We start from the raw sequence: 15934 nt of genomic DNA, 5'->3' as shown, positions 1-15934 counted from the left end.
CGGCCGGGGCTCGCCCGCCGCGGCCCTCCCTTGCCCGGGCGGCGAGTCATGTGGGCAGGGCGCGGCGAGCCGCCCGGGCCGCCATGGTTTGCGGTTAGCAGGTGACGGAGGGGCCGCCGCTCGGGTAGGTGGCCGGCGGGGGCGGGAGCGCGGGCGCCGGGGCCGCTGCTGGCGGGGGCGGCTGCTTCCCCCGGGCGGGGAGGGGGCGGCACCGGGGGCGGCACCGGGGCTGCCCCAGCGCGGCCCGGCCCCGCGCACAGGTGGCCCCGGAGTCACCCCCACCCCCCGGTGACTCGGCGGTACCGGAGCCGCCCGGTCTTGGCGGGACCGGGCCAGGCCGGCAGGTGCCGGCGGCAGCGCTGGACTCGGCCCTTGCGCGCGCGGAGGCTCCCGCTGCCCCGGGGGCCCTGCGGGGCTTCATGGCCCGGGGGCTCAGCGGGAGCTGCGGTCGCTATCGAGCCTCCTCCTTGGGGGCCTTTCCAAAAAGAGGGACAAAAGTGTTTTGTTTTGTTTTTCATGCTATGGCAGGGCCTGCAGAAAAACAGGTCTTGCAGGTTTGGGGGAAGCTTTGCTGGGAGTTCTTGGATAATTCATTAATTTTGTCAAAAGAACATGTTCCCCGCAGGTTAGAAGCACACGGTGAGGACCACGCTTGCCCCACTGTCTCTGCGCCAGCAGGAACGTCCCGGCAGGGCTGCCCGTGCTGAGGGTGGGCAGGTAGATCGGCCCGAGCACCATGGGGTAACTCTCTCCTTGTCACTAGCAGCAGCTTCAGCTTCCTGTGGACCAGAGCTTGGCCACTGAATAAATCAGATGAATACCCAGCAAATCTCATTTCCAGATTAGGAACAGCAAAAGTATTACTAGATAATCAAATTCTTAAGGAGATGATGAAGCCCCATGAAAAAGCATTTTGGCATCATATTGAACATTTGTTTTTCTTATTACAACTTCTCTTTAGCAACATTTGCCCTTGGGCCACCTACTAGAAACTTTGCAGTTCTACAGATTCGGGTGTATCACAAAAAGGAAAGTAGTAACTCCTGGATAAGGCAGAATATTGAAGTTATACGCTCACGTTCTTTAGTTAGAGTACTAAGTGTTTTTTTTTTTAATCTTTATGTATCTAAATATAAACAGTAGTTTGGCCATAATAATAATAAACTTCTGCCATATGAGATGTTTTACTCACAATATACATTGAAAGCAACCTGCAATAGGTTTGGAAAAAGACATCTGTTTACTTCTGGAAAAAGAGAGTGCATGGCACAGATTGATTTGCAAAAACTGTTTCCAAAGTTGCTTTCAAGTTTCCTCCCCTACATCAGGCAAAATACTGATCCTAAAAATCAAAAATGGCTTAGAAAGTTCACCTCAGAGAAATGCACTTCCATATTTCCATTCTTAACTCACAGAAAGGATGGTACATGTTGACCTAGGAAAACCGTATCTCAGATCACAGTTTTCTAAACAGTCCCAAATGTCCCAGTTCCTTTCTTACTGTGGGAGTAGAGTCAAAAAGAATCATTTGGGCCAATTCCCACATTAATGGCAGGTTTCTTGAGTGAAATTGTGTTTCAGGAAGCATTTTCTTGCACATTTGTAAATGCACGGAGAGGTAATTCTGAAACAAGCACTGCTAAGCAAAACTTCTGCTTTTCTTTCACCCATCCTACTTTCTCATTTTCTTCAAAAGGAACAGAACTGACTTAAGCCTTGTCTACATAAATGGGTTTTTTACTCAGTTGTGTTCTGCTGTAACCAAAGTTACAAGTGCCTTATTACAAATTATTATATGGTTGGTTAATTATTCTGGTACTTGCATACCAGTTAAAGTGAAGTTTCACTTTCCAGTTCACATTTTTTTGGGCCTCACATCTGTTTTTAAACTGTTCTGGCAGCCATCCAGCTGCCTTCGTACTCCGCGCAATCCCAGACTAGCAGATCTGTTTGTTTGTGTGCCCTTTACCCTGCTGAAGTTCTGGTGCTTGGCCAGGTTCTGCCTGTTTGTGTTTGCAGGCCCCGCGAGTCAGCACGAGCCGTGTTCTGCGCCCGTCTTGTGTCTCGCTGTCTGTCAGGCTCTCAGCTGAGGCCTGACTTTGGTCTGAATTCTCTTTACAGACTGTGGCGAGGTGAACATCCTTCATTTCCTTCAAAACACTCATGCTTCTAAGGATCTGATCTATTAGGATCACACTCAGCATGCAAGTCTGGTTGGTCTGTAGTAGAAACAGAACTAGAAAGATGACTTAACAAGAAAAAGGAAAGAGCTGTCGAGGGGCCTCAGCAAGCTTGAAGAATGCATCAACAGGAACCACATAAATTTTAAGAGCAGCAGAAACAAACTGATGGTGTGTACAGACTGTGGAGAAGTCTAGCTAGAAATAAGCTTTACATTAGAAAAGCCTAGGCAGTCTTAGTGGACCAGATGATTGGGACTCAGCAGTGCGAATTCCCTGCAGTGGGGACTAGCTTCCCTATTCGGATATGTTATGAAGATCATAGCCAGTAGGTCGAGGGAAGTGATTATATCCCCTCCATTTAGTACTGCTGAGTCCATATCTGGAGTACTCTGCCCAGGTTTGATATCCATAGTAAGAGAAAAAACTTTTGCCAGTTCAGTGGAGTTTCACCATATGGGGCAGGATCACATCCAGATATGTGCAAGGTGAGGGAGCTGGGTTTGCTCCACCGAGAAAGGAGAGGACTGAGCAGGGAGCAAGCAGCTGTGCTTAAATCTAAGGGGTTGTTGTAGGAAAGAGACACTTCCTGGAGGTGCACAGCATAAGTTCAAGAGATAATAGCTATAAATTGTAGCAAAGGAAATACAGACAGGATGAAGAAGAATTCACACAGTACTGAGTTTTCTGAGTGTCTCCAAGGATGAGGATTCCATTCTTGACTATGTAAATCTGACGTAATTTTGAAGTTTGCCCTACTTTTGAGCAGGAGATTGGACTAGAGGCTTCCAAAGGTTCCTTTCAGCCAAAAATATTCCATTATTATCAGAAAGCGGGGGACCGCCACCAAGCTCCAACCAGCTGTCCATTTGGCAAGGAGCTAAGCAGGATTTGGATACTAGACACCAGCAAGTTCAAGGCTGCATCCTGGCCATAGCTGAGACAACGTCACAGTGTTCACACCTCTTCGTACAACGACACAACTGACAGCCAGGAGCTCTTCGTTAGAAAAATGGTTGAGTTTCCATAGAAACTAACTTGATTTTTTCCCACTGCTCCCAACAAGGCTGCACAACCTTAGACAAAGACTAAAGCATCACTGTTTGACGTGGGTGCTAGTGGGAGAGCGAGCAGGTGCTTGGTTAGGTGTGTATCGCACACTATAGATCATGCAATACCAGTCAGTGCTCCAGGTTGTCTACAGTACATTTAAAGCACAGGATCAGAGCACATCACAGCTCACAGGGTGTGAAGAACTAAGGCTGAATATACCCCCACAGCAGCAGCTTCAGGATCCAGAACACACGCTCAGCCCTGGCTGTTGGAAGGTGTTCCCAGGCACAAGAGCTTCTTTGGGGAAGCAGGCATGCACTAAGGACGTGCTGTAGATTATCTGAACTCCCATTCCCCAGAATATTTTTTTACTAGAGCGGCACACAAACCTCTTGGTGTTACAATTACTGTGCGCTCAGAAAGTCACATAGGGCAGATACTACATTCTCCACCTGTTTTACTAGATCTTCAACCTTTCTCCATTAAAGCTGAGGTGTGTTTAAGGACTCACCATTTTGCACCAATGCAGGATGAGCATTTTAAGCAAGCCAAGAGCAAGGGAGCCTACCAGCCTCTCATCTTTTTGTTTTTGTACAATTAAGGCACAATCATCTCCCCTCACCTCATCCTACCCCAGTATCACTCTCAACAACCCATGCATCTTCACCAACCATGTCAGAATGCTCCAAAGTGCCCTGTCATGGAGCAGAAAGGAGGTTTTAGTTAAAGCAAGCAGGCAAGCAAATTTCATATAAAGATAAGCAGTTGTTTCAACAGAATAATCATAAAGTCTCACCAAGATTTGTACTTCTTTCATACTAGCATTGTGAAAAAGCATTCGTGGCTAGAAGTTGAATGCAGGATAGTCGCATGGAGATCTCAGCAAGCCAGTAAGACACTTTACATCTGAAGTGCCCAAGGTTTACTACAAAACGCCAAAAGTGAAACTGAACTTCAAACATAGCCACAGGAAATAGGAGGAAATTTTAGATACGGAGAAAACACGTTGTCCTGGTTCCTAAACGGAAGCCAGGCACAGAATAACTCAGTCTATGGCATTGCCTCCTGCCCAGCTGGTACCAGTACACCCTTCCACTGCTTCAGCTAGCAGCCTTTCAGACAGCAATAAAGGCAAAACACACTCCAAAGGAAGACCAGAGTTAGACCCACAGCCCTGAGAAACAAGAGGCTGTGCTGACACTGATTTCCTTTACTCGCCAGCGAAGTCACAGTCATCACAAGTTCAGTGAAACCCATGAAACTGTCAGCTCACCAGGCACACTGCACTTAATCCACAAAGCCTGGACACTAAAGACACCTAACTCTTCCCATAACACAACACCCAACAGCCTCATTTCAACAACTGTTCTTCCTAACACCTGTTGCAGCAGCTCCTTGTACAGCTGTTACGCAGCTGAGGGCACTCAGCAATCAGCTGAGTGGATCTTGCTGGCAACCCCCACAAGTTTGTAGTGGTTTCCCCACACTTTCTTGTCCTAAGGTCTTTTCTACTTGCTCCTAAAGCTTCCCATAATAGCAGTTGAGCTTTTTTTCTTGGCTTTTCGATCAAAGAAGAGGACTTACTACCTGAGTGTCCGCCTTTAATGCTGTCAGTATTACCTATGAGCAAAACAAATGACACAGTAGTCGCCTGTTTCTACAGTCATCTTATTTCTAGGAAAAGCATCAACCTTTCACACAGAACAATCCATTACTCATCTCTTCAGCTGGTGATGGATAGCTTCACTGAATAATCGACCTGAACATGCTCCCTAGAAGGCTGTCTCAGCAGAGTTCTCTTCCAATCTCATTGTCTTGGTTTTGCATGGAAAAGAGCAGACAACTGTTAATGTTTTCTTTTTTTCTTTCTTTTTTTTTTTTTCTTTCTTTACCCCATAAACCATGCGAGGCCACCTGACTTTGTTTTGCTTTGGACAGTATAGGGTAGCTTCCTGCCGGCAGCACAATAAACATGTTTTCATATTTCTTGGTGTTGTCTAGACAGCTTCTTCCTCGCTGGCCATAACTGAATACCTTGCAGTACTTTGAGAGCTTTCCAGTGCTGCATTTGCTATCCATGGCTGGCACAATTAAACAATGCCTTCATTTCTTCATTGTTTGTTCGGATTTGCTGGATTTGCTCTGCTATTGCTTCTCTGACTGTTGATAACCCCTTGTGACTATTGCCTGTATCACTAAGCTATTTCCAGGGGCACAGGAGGAGAGGCTATTTTAACTGTATCTTAAGCAACCATATCTGCAAAGTTATTTCCTTTTGTTCATGTTTTTTTTTCTGTTTGTTTGCTTTTTATGTGCTCAGATAACTGAATAGGTTCTATCAGATCTAACTGCCACAACTTCTCATATTCTTCAAATGCAATGGGAAAGGGTAAGCTACAGGATGAGAAGAATCATGAGATTTTGAGATCTTAACCATTGACATGAAACACAGTGACTTCTAGCTATCTCTCGACAGGTATTTCCCCATAGGCCATAGGGACCTTGTATCATGTCAAGGGCAGCAGGAGAAAAGGGATAACCAGCCTCAACGCCAACACAGGAGGAGCTACTGCCCACGCAGGGAATCACAGTGAAATAGAAAGTAGTTGTGTGTGCTAGCTTGAAGTAGTCACAATAAAGATTTCAAAGTTTAAATTTTCATACGGTATCTTACAGAATGACAGATGGAAGTGTGTTCAATTAGGGAAAAATGAAAAAGCAAAGATAAGGAGAGATGAGAGCTTTGAGATACTGTGGTTAGTTATTAAGAGAAAAATTGAAAGCACGGCTTATATTGCATCGAAGTTACCCAAGCATAGAAATTCAGCAAAAAAAATATTCCAGCTTTGTCTTTTGCTATAAATGATACAAAAAATGCAGTGGAAACAAGCAGTTCTTGCTGTGGTCTGGGAAGTGAAACGCTTGTCCAGATAAAACTATCCCCCGATGCTACATGGGCTTAAAACCTAGAGTCGGAACACTTGTTTGAAATACCAAGTTCTGTCCATTTGGTATCTTGATATAAGCCTGTCTATTTCCAAGATTGTCATTCAGAGATATTTCTCTGCGGTGGAACTGCATTTCATGCCTCTCCTTTGTACTAAAGAGTGGGTTTGATTTATTTGATGTGACAGGCGGGTCAGAGGACCATTCGTGAAGCCAAAGGCACAAACCTTTGCTGATTCTGTTGTCTCACAGATTTCATTCTGCTGCAGCTGGTGGCTGAGCATTCCTGCCTGGGATGGCGGAGGATCAGGAGCTGACTCAGCCACGCAAAGCCCAGCTCGAGCCCTCCCTTCAGCAGCGCTCCAGCAACACATACCGCAGTGCGGAGCACTCGCAGGCCTTGCTCAGCGGCTTGGTGTCTCTCCGAGACAGCAGCATCCTCTTCGATGTAGTTCTGGTGGTGGAAGAGAAACCTATTGAAGCTCATCGCATACTTCTAGCTGCATCCTGTGACTATTTCAGGTATGCCCCAGTAACAAGCACTAACAAGCATGTGTCTGAATGTAACCCAAACCACAACATCCATATCTTCTGTCTTAGTGCCATCATGCCTCTGAATGTGAAATTAGATCCAGAAGATAGAGTTGGATGCATTTCAAAATTTTAAATAGAGTCTTATTCATCCTTCTTTAATGTCTCTGTAAAAATAAAGCTCTTGTTACACTGAGCCTACCTCAGTAAATGCAGAGCCTGCGGTGCTTGGAGGTATATAAAGAAGAGAGGCTGTCTTAAAGCATCTTCTGCATAAACGTACTCTGGGTGGCTTTTAACATATCCTTAGTATTGTAGCACTGATTCCAGCGGTCATTCCATACTACAGAAAAGTCATTGGAGCTGACTAGGTCACTCCTCTATTGCGTGCCTCTAGCAGGGCTTTCTCTCTGCTGATCCAGGCACTCCTTTGGTCACTGACTAGTAGTTTCTTGAACTACTTTCATGGAGAAAAATCATCATGTTGCATTGAACAAATCCAAAGGCAGCCCAGGCAAACTGTTAACAGCCTCCAACTTCTAACTGGAAGAAGAATTGTTCCTCCTAACAGGAGGAAGCTTAGAAAAACATTCCTGAAGTTCCCAGGTTCCTCTGCTTTTCCCTCCTCCACCTCCTAGCTGTTTGCTTCTACTCGTTGATTATCCCTGTGAACTGGGTTTGCATTTAAGTCCTTCTGCTAGGAATTACATCTTTTAGATGGTTCCTACTATTTCTTGCAGAATCAAGACTGTTACTTTCTGAGACCCTAAAAGCCTATATTCTTGTATCATTAGTTAAAAGAAGTGCTAATCCTATAAAACCTTTTCTCTTTCTGAATATTTTGGATGTTTCCCTGGACAACATAAAAAAAAGCAACTAAATATAGCTTTAATTTGAACCTTCCATAGCACGTACTATTGTCTTTTTTCAGAGGAATGTTTGCAGGAGGACTGAGAGAGATGGAACAGGATGAAATTCGTATCCATGGCATCTCCTACAATGCAATGTGTAAAATCCTGAACTTCATTTACACTTCTGAACTGGAACTCAGTGTGAACAGTGTGCAAGAAACCTTAGCTGCAGCATGTCAGCTTCAGGTGAGACACTGGGAGATGTGAAAAAAGAAGCAAGAAACAACAGCAAAAATGAAAGAAAAAAACATGGTTATCTGGTGGGTGGAGACTTAGAGGGTGAATGAAACTATTAAAAGAGGCTTTGCTTTTCCAGTAGCTCTGATGAGAATTTCTTTTGGATGCTGTATCCACTGGAATGAGCTATGGAAGGGCAGGAAAAATGAATGAGTGGCTGTACATCTCATTCATGCTAGTGTTTCTATTACTTACAAATCTTTGCTATTTCATCTAGAGAAGTATTTTATAGGACTCACTTTTTCTGACCTGCTTTTGAAAGCTCCTCTATGGTGGAATACCTCATAGACACTCTGCGTAATTTGTTTGGTTGATCTTTACACATTCAGCAACAGTTTGTTAGCAGAGGGAGCAGTGGAAAAGTTGTTTGTCTATTTGCTAGTAGTCCCTCTTGCCAGGTACAACTTCAAACTGTCCTCGGAAAACAACACTTAATACGAATTTTCCTTTCAAATGGCTTCCTACACACTGGAGTGGTGCAGTCTAGCATGCTATTCTGTTATATATAATCTTTGACACTGCATCTGTAGTGCTCTGAGAGAACACCTCATGGAGCTGCTGTAAACCTGAATTTCTCTATATCCTTCATGCTGTCCCTCTACATGTCTGTGTCCCACACATACTACACCTTGGTGGCATGATAACAAGACAAGCAGCCTGGCTATCCAGTGCTCCACGTTCCCTGGAAGACACATTACTGCTGCACCTGAAGCCAAACTCCTAGGTTTGCAGTATAGAAAACAGTATGGCTAGAGGATCTATATTATATTCATCTACAAACCCAGACTGGGTTAGTATTTTTCTCTTGCAAAAGGTAAAGTGGACACAAGTGACCATAGTGGTCAGATTCTCTGAGCAGAGCAGTGTTCTTGCGAACAATTTTCTTACAGTTTTCCCAGGCTTGTAGCCCACGCTCCTGTGACCTGTCTCTCAAGTGTAAGGCAAATAGTGTCTGAAATAACGAATCTTCTCTCTTGCAGATTCCAGAAGTCATTAAGTTCTGTTGTGATTTTCTCATGTCCTGGGTAGATGAAGAGAACATCCTGGATGTCTATAGATTAGCTGATCATTATGACTTGAGACACTTGAGTGATCAGCTGGACTCTTATATTTTGAAAAATTTTGTAGCTTTCTCGAAGACACAAATGTACCGTCAGCTACCCTTCCAGAAGGTCTACTCCCTTCTCAGCAGCAACCGGTTGGAGGTTAATTATGAGAATGAGGTTTATGAAGGAGCACTTCTTTATCATTATTCTCCAGAGCAACTGGAGACAGATCAGATTTCCCTTATGGAGCCCCCTAAACTACTTGAGACAGTTCGTTTTCCTCTGATGGAACCCCAGATCCTGCAAAGGCTTCATGACAAATTAAGTCCATGTCCTTTAAAAGATAAAGTAGCAGATGCACTAATGTACCACAAGAATGAATGTCTTCAGCCAATGCTCCAGAGCTCCCAGACGCAGCTGAGATCAGAGTTCCAGTGTGTAGTGGGATTTGGCGGGATGCATTCCACTCCATCCATAGTCCTCAGTGACCAAGCCAAGTATCTGAACCCCTTGCTGGGAGAGTGGAGGCACTTTACGGCTCCACTAGCCCCCCGAATGTCCAACCAGGGGATTGCTGTTCTCAATAATTTTGTGTATTTAATTGGAGGAGACAACAATGTACGTGGTTTTCGAGCAGAGTCGAGGTGTTGGAGGTAAGACAAAGATAATTCTGCTACCATTTTTACTACCAGCCTGTTGCCCTTCTCTGAGGCAGTAAGCCATGAGCAATCTGCACACTTGCTGGCTAAGAGACTAAGAAATGAACAGAGGCCTCACTGAAAACCACAAGAAATATAGAGATAAACCTCATAGTAACAAGAAGCTTCCAGCTGTGTTTATGCGACAAAGCCAACCCCAATGGAGTAGAAACAGTTATTCATATTACATTCATTCATTATATTATTACATTCAGTCATTACATTACATTTGTATTACATACACTACCTTCTCTATCTTGTTGGAGGGGGAAGTACTAAAAGTGTGAGTTGTAGCAATAATTAGGATTCTCTGGAAGTTCTCTGTGTGTATTTCTGGTCCCAATGGGAAGAGATCTGGTTAATTTTAAATAAAACACTATTATTAGTTGACTACTATGAATTTGTGTGCATGACAGCAGCATTCCAGAGTTTCTTAGGTTCTGCTGTGCCAGAGAGAAGAGCACAGCAAAGGATCAATTTTAGATCTTAATGCCCTTTATACTGCAAACATATATAAATCCTTTTATTTTTGTAATGGGGTCATTTTTACCAGTTTTGGCTGAGCTACTCTTATTTTATAGCATGAATAGTCTGACTACACTTTCAGAAGTTGCAAGCAATTTTCTCTGTAACTAAAATTAGATATTTTGAATGGCAAATTAATAATGAGGATCTGTTGGAGCAGATATTTGGGAGAAAGAATGAAAGAGCCACAAAATGTTTATGCCCATCTTGACCCCTATGAGATCCAGATGCAGTCCTTGTGGCATTTTCAGACTGTTGTAGCTTGTAGACTGGCTTTGTATAAGCAGAGCTTTTGATATATAACCTGACAGCAGTGCATAAGATCATGGAAAAAACTAGGCTTTTACAGCATGATAATATCTGCTAAAATAATCTTCTAAAAATAGAATAAAATACCTTTGCTAATAATAAAATGCTGACAAGGACAAATTTCACTCCAATTACAGCTGAGCTGAAGACTGAGTGTAGTAACCCACATCTGTAGTCGTGTCTTGCGTTCCAGCAGTGATTCTGTGGGTAAGTGAATAACCGTGAGCCTTTTCCCTTGCCAGGTACGACCCAAGACACAACAGATGGTTCCAGATCCGGTCCCTACAGCAAGAACACGCTGACCTCAGTGTTTGTGTTGTGGGCGACTATATATACGCTGTCGCCGGGCGAGATTACCACGAAGACCTGAGGGAAGTGGAGAGGTATGACCCTAAAAGCAACACTTGGGAATATGTGACTCCTCTGAAGAAGGAGGTAAGGAGTGCATTAGCCACACACACCAATACACTGCCCCAATACCTGGTGACGTCTCTTTAGATGCTTTTCTCATGTGTAGCTTTCCATTTGCTGATATTCAAATATGAAAGACTAGCCTTTTTATGTGGGATAAACCAGTATCAAGAGAGGAGAAGGATGTATATAATTTCCATTTTGAGGTTAAATGCTTATTTTTCTTGTTTTCTTGTTCTTTTTCCCTTCAAACCTTTGTTGTATTCACTTTTAAAACCATTTATAATCAATCACACAGTCACCAGCAAGTTCCCTTTCCCTCCATGGCAGGCAAAATATGCTTGAAATATTAGCAAATAGGACAATTTTCTGGCTTAAAATCCTGACAACAAACCTCAGTCCCGATTCGAACAGATCACCCCTTAGTGAGAAGGTACCTCAGTTTTTATAGACTGCCTAATTCTTGGACACAGAACAGTGTCTAATAAGTTCAGATGGCAACAGCTTATACAATGCAGCATCCCATCTCAGTCAACTAAAGTGAGACCATTACTCATCTGAAATATATCACCGAGCAGCTATCCTGTGACATCAGTACCATTTGTCCTTCTAACACAGCAATTGCCAGACTAGCAGTCATGACCCCCGGAGCCAGGAAATGGTGTAGTGACAAGGGAATTGGGGAAAGTGGAAAAGTTTGTTGCAAGAAAATTGCTAAAAAAGGCAAGATTTTCTATTCTTGTATTAAAAGCAGAACAAAAGGAGAAAGGTATGAAGAAACAACTGCTTGGTGAACCTTGGTTAGGGAAGAAAACTAAGATCCTAATTAATTTTTCAAAAAACTACGATGACTTCTACACCTTCTAATGGTCGCAATACGAAGCACAAAAGAATATCTGTGATTCCATAATGCTTCTCATTGAGAATCTCCAAGTACTAAAAACATAAGTTAAAATCATTAAATGTTATTGCTTATTATATGCTTAAAAACATTATTGCCATTGTACATAATGGATGAAGAGACAGAAGAGGATAAACAGCTTGTGTGAGCTCAGAGATCATAAATGTGTGTCGATGCTGGGAATAAAAACAGTTTTAAGATCCAGCTGAGTGCTAAGTAGGTTATCTTGCCTACCTGATAACATTGACAATGTTTGTATAATACTTTCAACTCCAACAGAAAGGCTTCCAAGCAGAAAAAAGGCGGGGGGAAATAAATAGTATGAACAATATTCTGATTAAGGGACAATAATGAATTGGAACCCACTGCAGCTCTCAAAGTTTTGAAAATTTGTGTGTATTTCATTCAGAACTTAAGCCTCACATTTACAGCATCATCACCTAGAAGGGAACTGTAAGAAGATCCTGCTAGATAATGGTATCTCAGTAATTCAGGAAAAAAATGCTGCTGCCTTCATGACTATGCCATTCCTTAAAACTGGGAGAAATACATAAATCCAGTTCATAATCTCTTGCCTTCCCATGTGATGGTGCAGGTGTATGCACATGCTGGAGCAGCGCTGGACGGGAAGATGTATATTACCTGCGGGAGGAGAGGAGAAGACTATTTGAAGGAACTACAATGTTATGACCCGAAGACCGACCGCTGGGATGTTTTAGCAGACGGTCCGGTCCGACGTGCTTGGCATGGGATGGCTGCGCTGCTAGGAAAGCTCTATGTAATTGGAGGAAGCAACAACGACTCCGGCTACAGAAGGGATGTTCACCAGGTAAAAGCATCTAATAACTGTTTTTTCCCTTCTGAGAGTCTATTTCATGTGGATGTTGCACTCTGATGTAAAGCCTTCCTCCCACTTGGTGCACATACAAAACTGCCTGCCCAGCAACAGCTACTGCATTGGCTGTCCTCCATTTAACTGAGAAACTTGCAGTGATTTATCTGCTGCTGCCTGCCTCACACTCAATGTCTAACCGAAACAGCATTAAACTTTGGGTTCCTAACAATTTTAAAACTTCTTTGAAGAATAACATTTTTGGGTTCCTAACAATTTTAAAACTTCTTTGAAGAATAATATTCTTGAATAGCAAGAAGGGATTGGACAGTAATTGTATAAAGCAGTAGAATACACAGTGCCTGGTAGTAAGTGATGGCTGGAGAGAAGCTTCTTGTGACTTATTCCAGCTTCCAGAACTGCTGGAAAAACTGCTAGCAGAAAGAAGACATGAAAAGTAACTTCTTTAATAAAGCCAATGAAGATAGCAGAATTAAATCCAGCTGAAAGTATCTGAATGATCAGAAAGGTGCTTACAAATAAATGGAATTAGCCTAGTAGGTATCCAATAGAATCTAAAGCTTCCCATATGATACAGAGTCAGCCTACCAGATCAGGTGTAGCACAGCCTTCTCCATATGTTCCAGCACATTTTAACTAATGCAAACAGATGCTCAGTGTCTGAGCTCCTTTTAGCACCTGTACCCAGCTCTTACACTTCTGCATACATTTTTGAATGACATACAGCTGTTACCACAGCAGCACAACCAGAAGCTGCGAATCAGCTTTCTTTTCTTTTCTTTTTACAGGTTGCCTGCTATAAGCCAAGCACTGATCAGTGGACAAACGTATGTCCACTTCCTGCAGGACACGGAGAACCAGGTATCGCTGTCCTAGACAACAGGATCTACGTCTTGGGAGGCAGATCTCACAACAGAGGGATCCGCATGGACTACGTCCACATTTACGATGCAGAGAGAGACTGTTGGGAGGAAGGTCCTCAGCTGGAGGATGATATTTCCGGGATGGCTGCCTGCGTCCTGACTTTGCCCAGGGCTATTTTAATGGACACGGAAAAATGGTACTCAGAATGGCATGCAGACCACCTGCAGAATCACCTAGACTTTCCTTCAGAAGTTATGAGTGTGTCAGACTGGGAGGAATTTGACAGTTCAAGTGAAGATTAGAAAATTTTAATATTTATTTTTTTGCCAGCAGATGAGGATATTAAGGCTTGGAGAAAATATTTAGAGATTTTATATGTCTTTCTTATTATAAACATAAATCACTATTTAAGAGTTTGAAAAATGAGTGTTCTGCATAAAATGCTATTCACAATCAATATCTGCCCATCTGCAAGTGTTATGCATAAAATGCCACTTACAGTCAATATCTGCCTATCCAACAGAAAGCAGCATTTTTACAATAACCATAGAACTGCCTTTTTTTCCTGTTAAATAAGAGAAAATCTCTTCCTTTGAAGGAGACTTTCTCAGCCTTCAGCATGGACAGAAATAAAGACACAGAATGCTCAGTTTGACTGGCTTCTTTCCTTCCAGCTTTTAGCTTGAAATAGCTTTTCAAAGTGTTTTTTCTTTTTGGTAATAAAATCTTCTAGCCAGCCTAATACAAGACCTAGCGTCTCCCTCCTGTGCCAGGTGTCAGACAGCTTGATTGGTTATTCAGCAAAATTGAACATGCAGAAGCAGGTACAGTAGAAAGAAAGTCTGAACCTTCATCTTATCTGGGCATGCAGCCATCCTCCTAACTGGGCTAGAGTCTGTGATCTGACACCCACTCCTGAACTTCTATACTGCAGCTTCTGTCAACACGGTGGAAAGGAGATTTCTCTGTACAGAGTATGGCCATCTCATCATTCAACTGTCAGACACTTTTGTTCGCAAGCATAAATTAATAAATCCTTGTCAGAACTCTTTTACTTTTTAACTATTGTCTCAGTTTTATTAACCATGATGTGGTATCTAAATGTTGCTGAGCTTAATTAGGTCCCATATTACTACATTAATATCAGTGAAGTTATACCAGCTTGTGAAATGACCCGATTTTTTTTAATAGTTTGTACTTTAGAAAGGCATAAAGAGAGCACAAATTGGTTTACCACAGCATAAAAAAAGGAAAAAAAAAAAAAAAGGAACGAGGAGATAACTAGCGATGGCAAAGATTACAGTGAACCAAGACCCTGTGCTAGCTAAAACACTGTACAGGAAAACAGGAAAATAACACTGTGCCACTACAGCTCAGAATGACACTGCACAGTAAAGCCTTTCTTCATTAAAATAATTGGCTGCTGACTCCCATCTTGCTTGGCGTTAGTTTAGAAGCTGATTTCAATCTGAACCAATGTGACATCTGAACAGTAGGGGATCCTTCCTCTTGGATAGGCAGAAAGTAATCAGTGCCATCAGAAAATCATGACAGAATAGCTATAGCTCTCATTAAATCTTACAGCAATAATGAGGCTTCAGTAAAAGGGTGAAAACAAAGTGATAATCAGAATGATGCACTATAGTTAATTATCATCACACTGCGGCAAAGAGGCTGCGCACATTGACCTGCCACTATAGAGAAATAGAAGAAGTTCCTAGATATAAAACCACTTTGGGAAATGTTGCTTATGGAAACAAAGATGATTTCAAGGTAGACCCAGCTGGCTCTAAATGAGTGGACTGTCCTTCTGGAAAAGATTCAGGAGGATTTCTGCAATTCTTTTAATAAACTCAACAGCTTTTCCTTGATAAGAGGGAGTTCTTTGATTTTTTTTCCTCCAGCACTGTTAGTTTTCACCTCCATCTCTGAATCACTGCCAATTGGCAAATAAAGCAAATACCCGGTAAATGCAGAAACCCGGTATGTAAGCTTCTTCAAGGAGGTCCTTTCTGATGACAAACTGAACTGCACATAGACTGTGTTCTTAATATGAAGGAATTAAACATAGCTCAAATGTCAGTGGAAATCTCTCTGACGTGACCATCGCTAGACTCACTGTTTGCAGGCTTCGTGTGCAATTTGCTTTGGCTGCAAAGCGGGAGACTTTCAGTGGCGCAGGTTATATTCTACACCAACTATTCTAACCAAACCAGAAATCTAGCTGAAGTCTAACTCTATCTCTTGCAGTGCATTTTACATTTTAACTAGTAGTTTTAGAAAGAGCAGGGATGCCCTACAAACGAAAATGCTTTCTAGACTCCTTCACAGTAACAAAAATGTAATGATTCTTTGTCTGGCTTCTGTTTCCTTTTCCTATATAAACCACTAGAGGGTATTATAAACTATTACAAATAACCAAGATGATAGGTTAATTTTTGGATGAAATGGGAGAAGATATTTGTGAGT

General features: G+C 42.6%; 2 protein-coding genes across 3 annotated transcripts in view; both read left to right on the top strand.

The window, feature by feature from the left end:
* GGT1 (gamma-glutamyltransferase 1) overlaps window positions 1-9992 on the top strand; it is a 112826-nt gene extending 102834 nt beyond the window's left edge. The window contains exon 13 of the mRNA XM_010217402.2: window positions 9953-9992. The gene's annotated coding sequence lies outside the window, so the exon portion shown is untranslated. The remainder of the gene's footprint in view (window positions 1-9952) is intronic.
* Window positions 11-14527, top strand: KLHL22 (kelch like family member 22). Of its 2 annotated transcripts, none has more exons than XM_088532369.1 (7): window positions 11-124; window positions 6449-6701; window positions 7642-7807; window positions 8839-9557; window positions 10679-10871; window positions 12344-12577; window positions 13390-14527. In XM_088532369.1, exons 2-7 carry the CDS (start codon window positions 6475-6477, stop codon window positions 13765-13767), a joined length of 1917 nt encoding a protein of 638 aa, XP_088388495.1. In that variant the 5' UTR covers window positions 11-124; window positions 6449-6474; the 3' UTR covers window positions 13768-14527. The 2 variants fall into 2 exon arrangements, with proteins under 2 accessions (XP_088388495.1, XP_088388494.1); XM_088532368.1 differs by having other exon boundaries at window positions 6432-6701.
* Window positions 14528-15934: the final 1407 nt, after the last annotated feature.

The sequence above is a fragment of the Tinamus guttatus genome, unplaced genomic scaffold (genome assembly GCF_059628265.1).
Source record: "Tinamus guttatus ecotype Peru unplaced genomic scaffold, ASM5962826v1 Tinamus_guttatus_pri_ptg000459l, whole genome shotgun sequence".
Taxonomy (NCBI): domain Eukaryota; kingdom Metazoa; phylum Chordata; class Aves; order Tinamiformes; family Tinamidae; genus Tinamus; species Tinamus guttatus.
This window is presented reverse-complemented; position numbering and strand designations above follow the sequence as displayed.

Bases quoted from the DNA above. Each gene is read 5' to 3' on its own strand.
- KLHL22 (XM_088532369.1), top strand. From the start codon at position 6,475: ATGGCGGAGGATCAGGAGCTGACTCAGCCACGCAAAGCCCAGCTCGAG. The intron at 10,872-12,343 runs GTAAGGAGTGCA...GTGATGGTGCAG, and splicing joins TGACTCCTCTGAAGAAGGAG to GTGTATGCACATGCTGGAGC. The intron at 12,578-13,389 runs GTAAAAGCATCT...TTCTTTTTACAG, and splicing joins ACAGAAGGGATGTTCACCAG to GTTGCCTGCTATAAGCCAAG.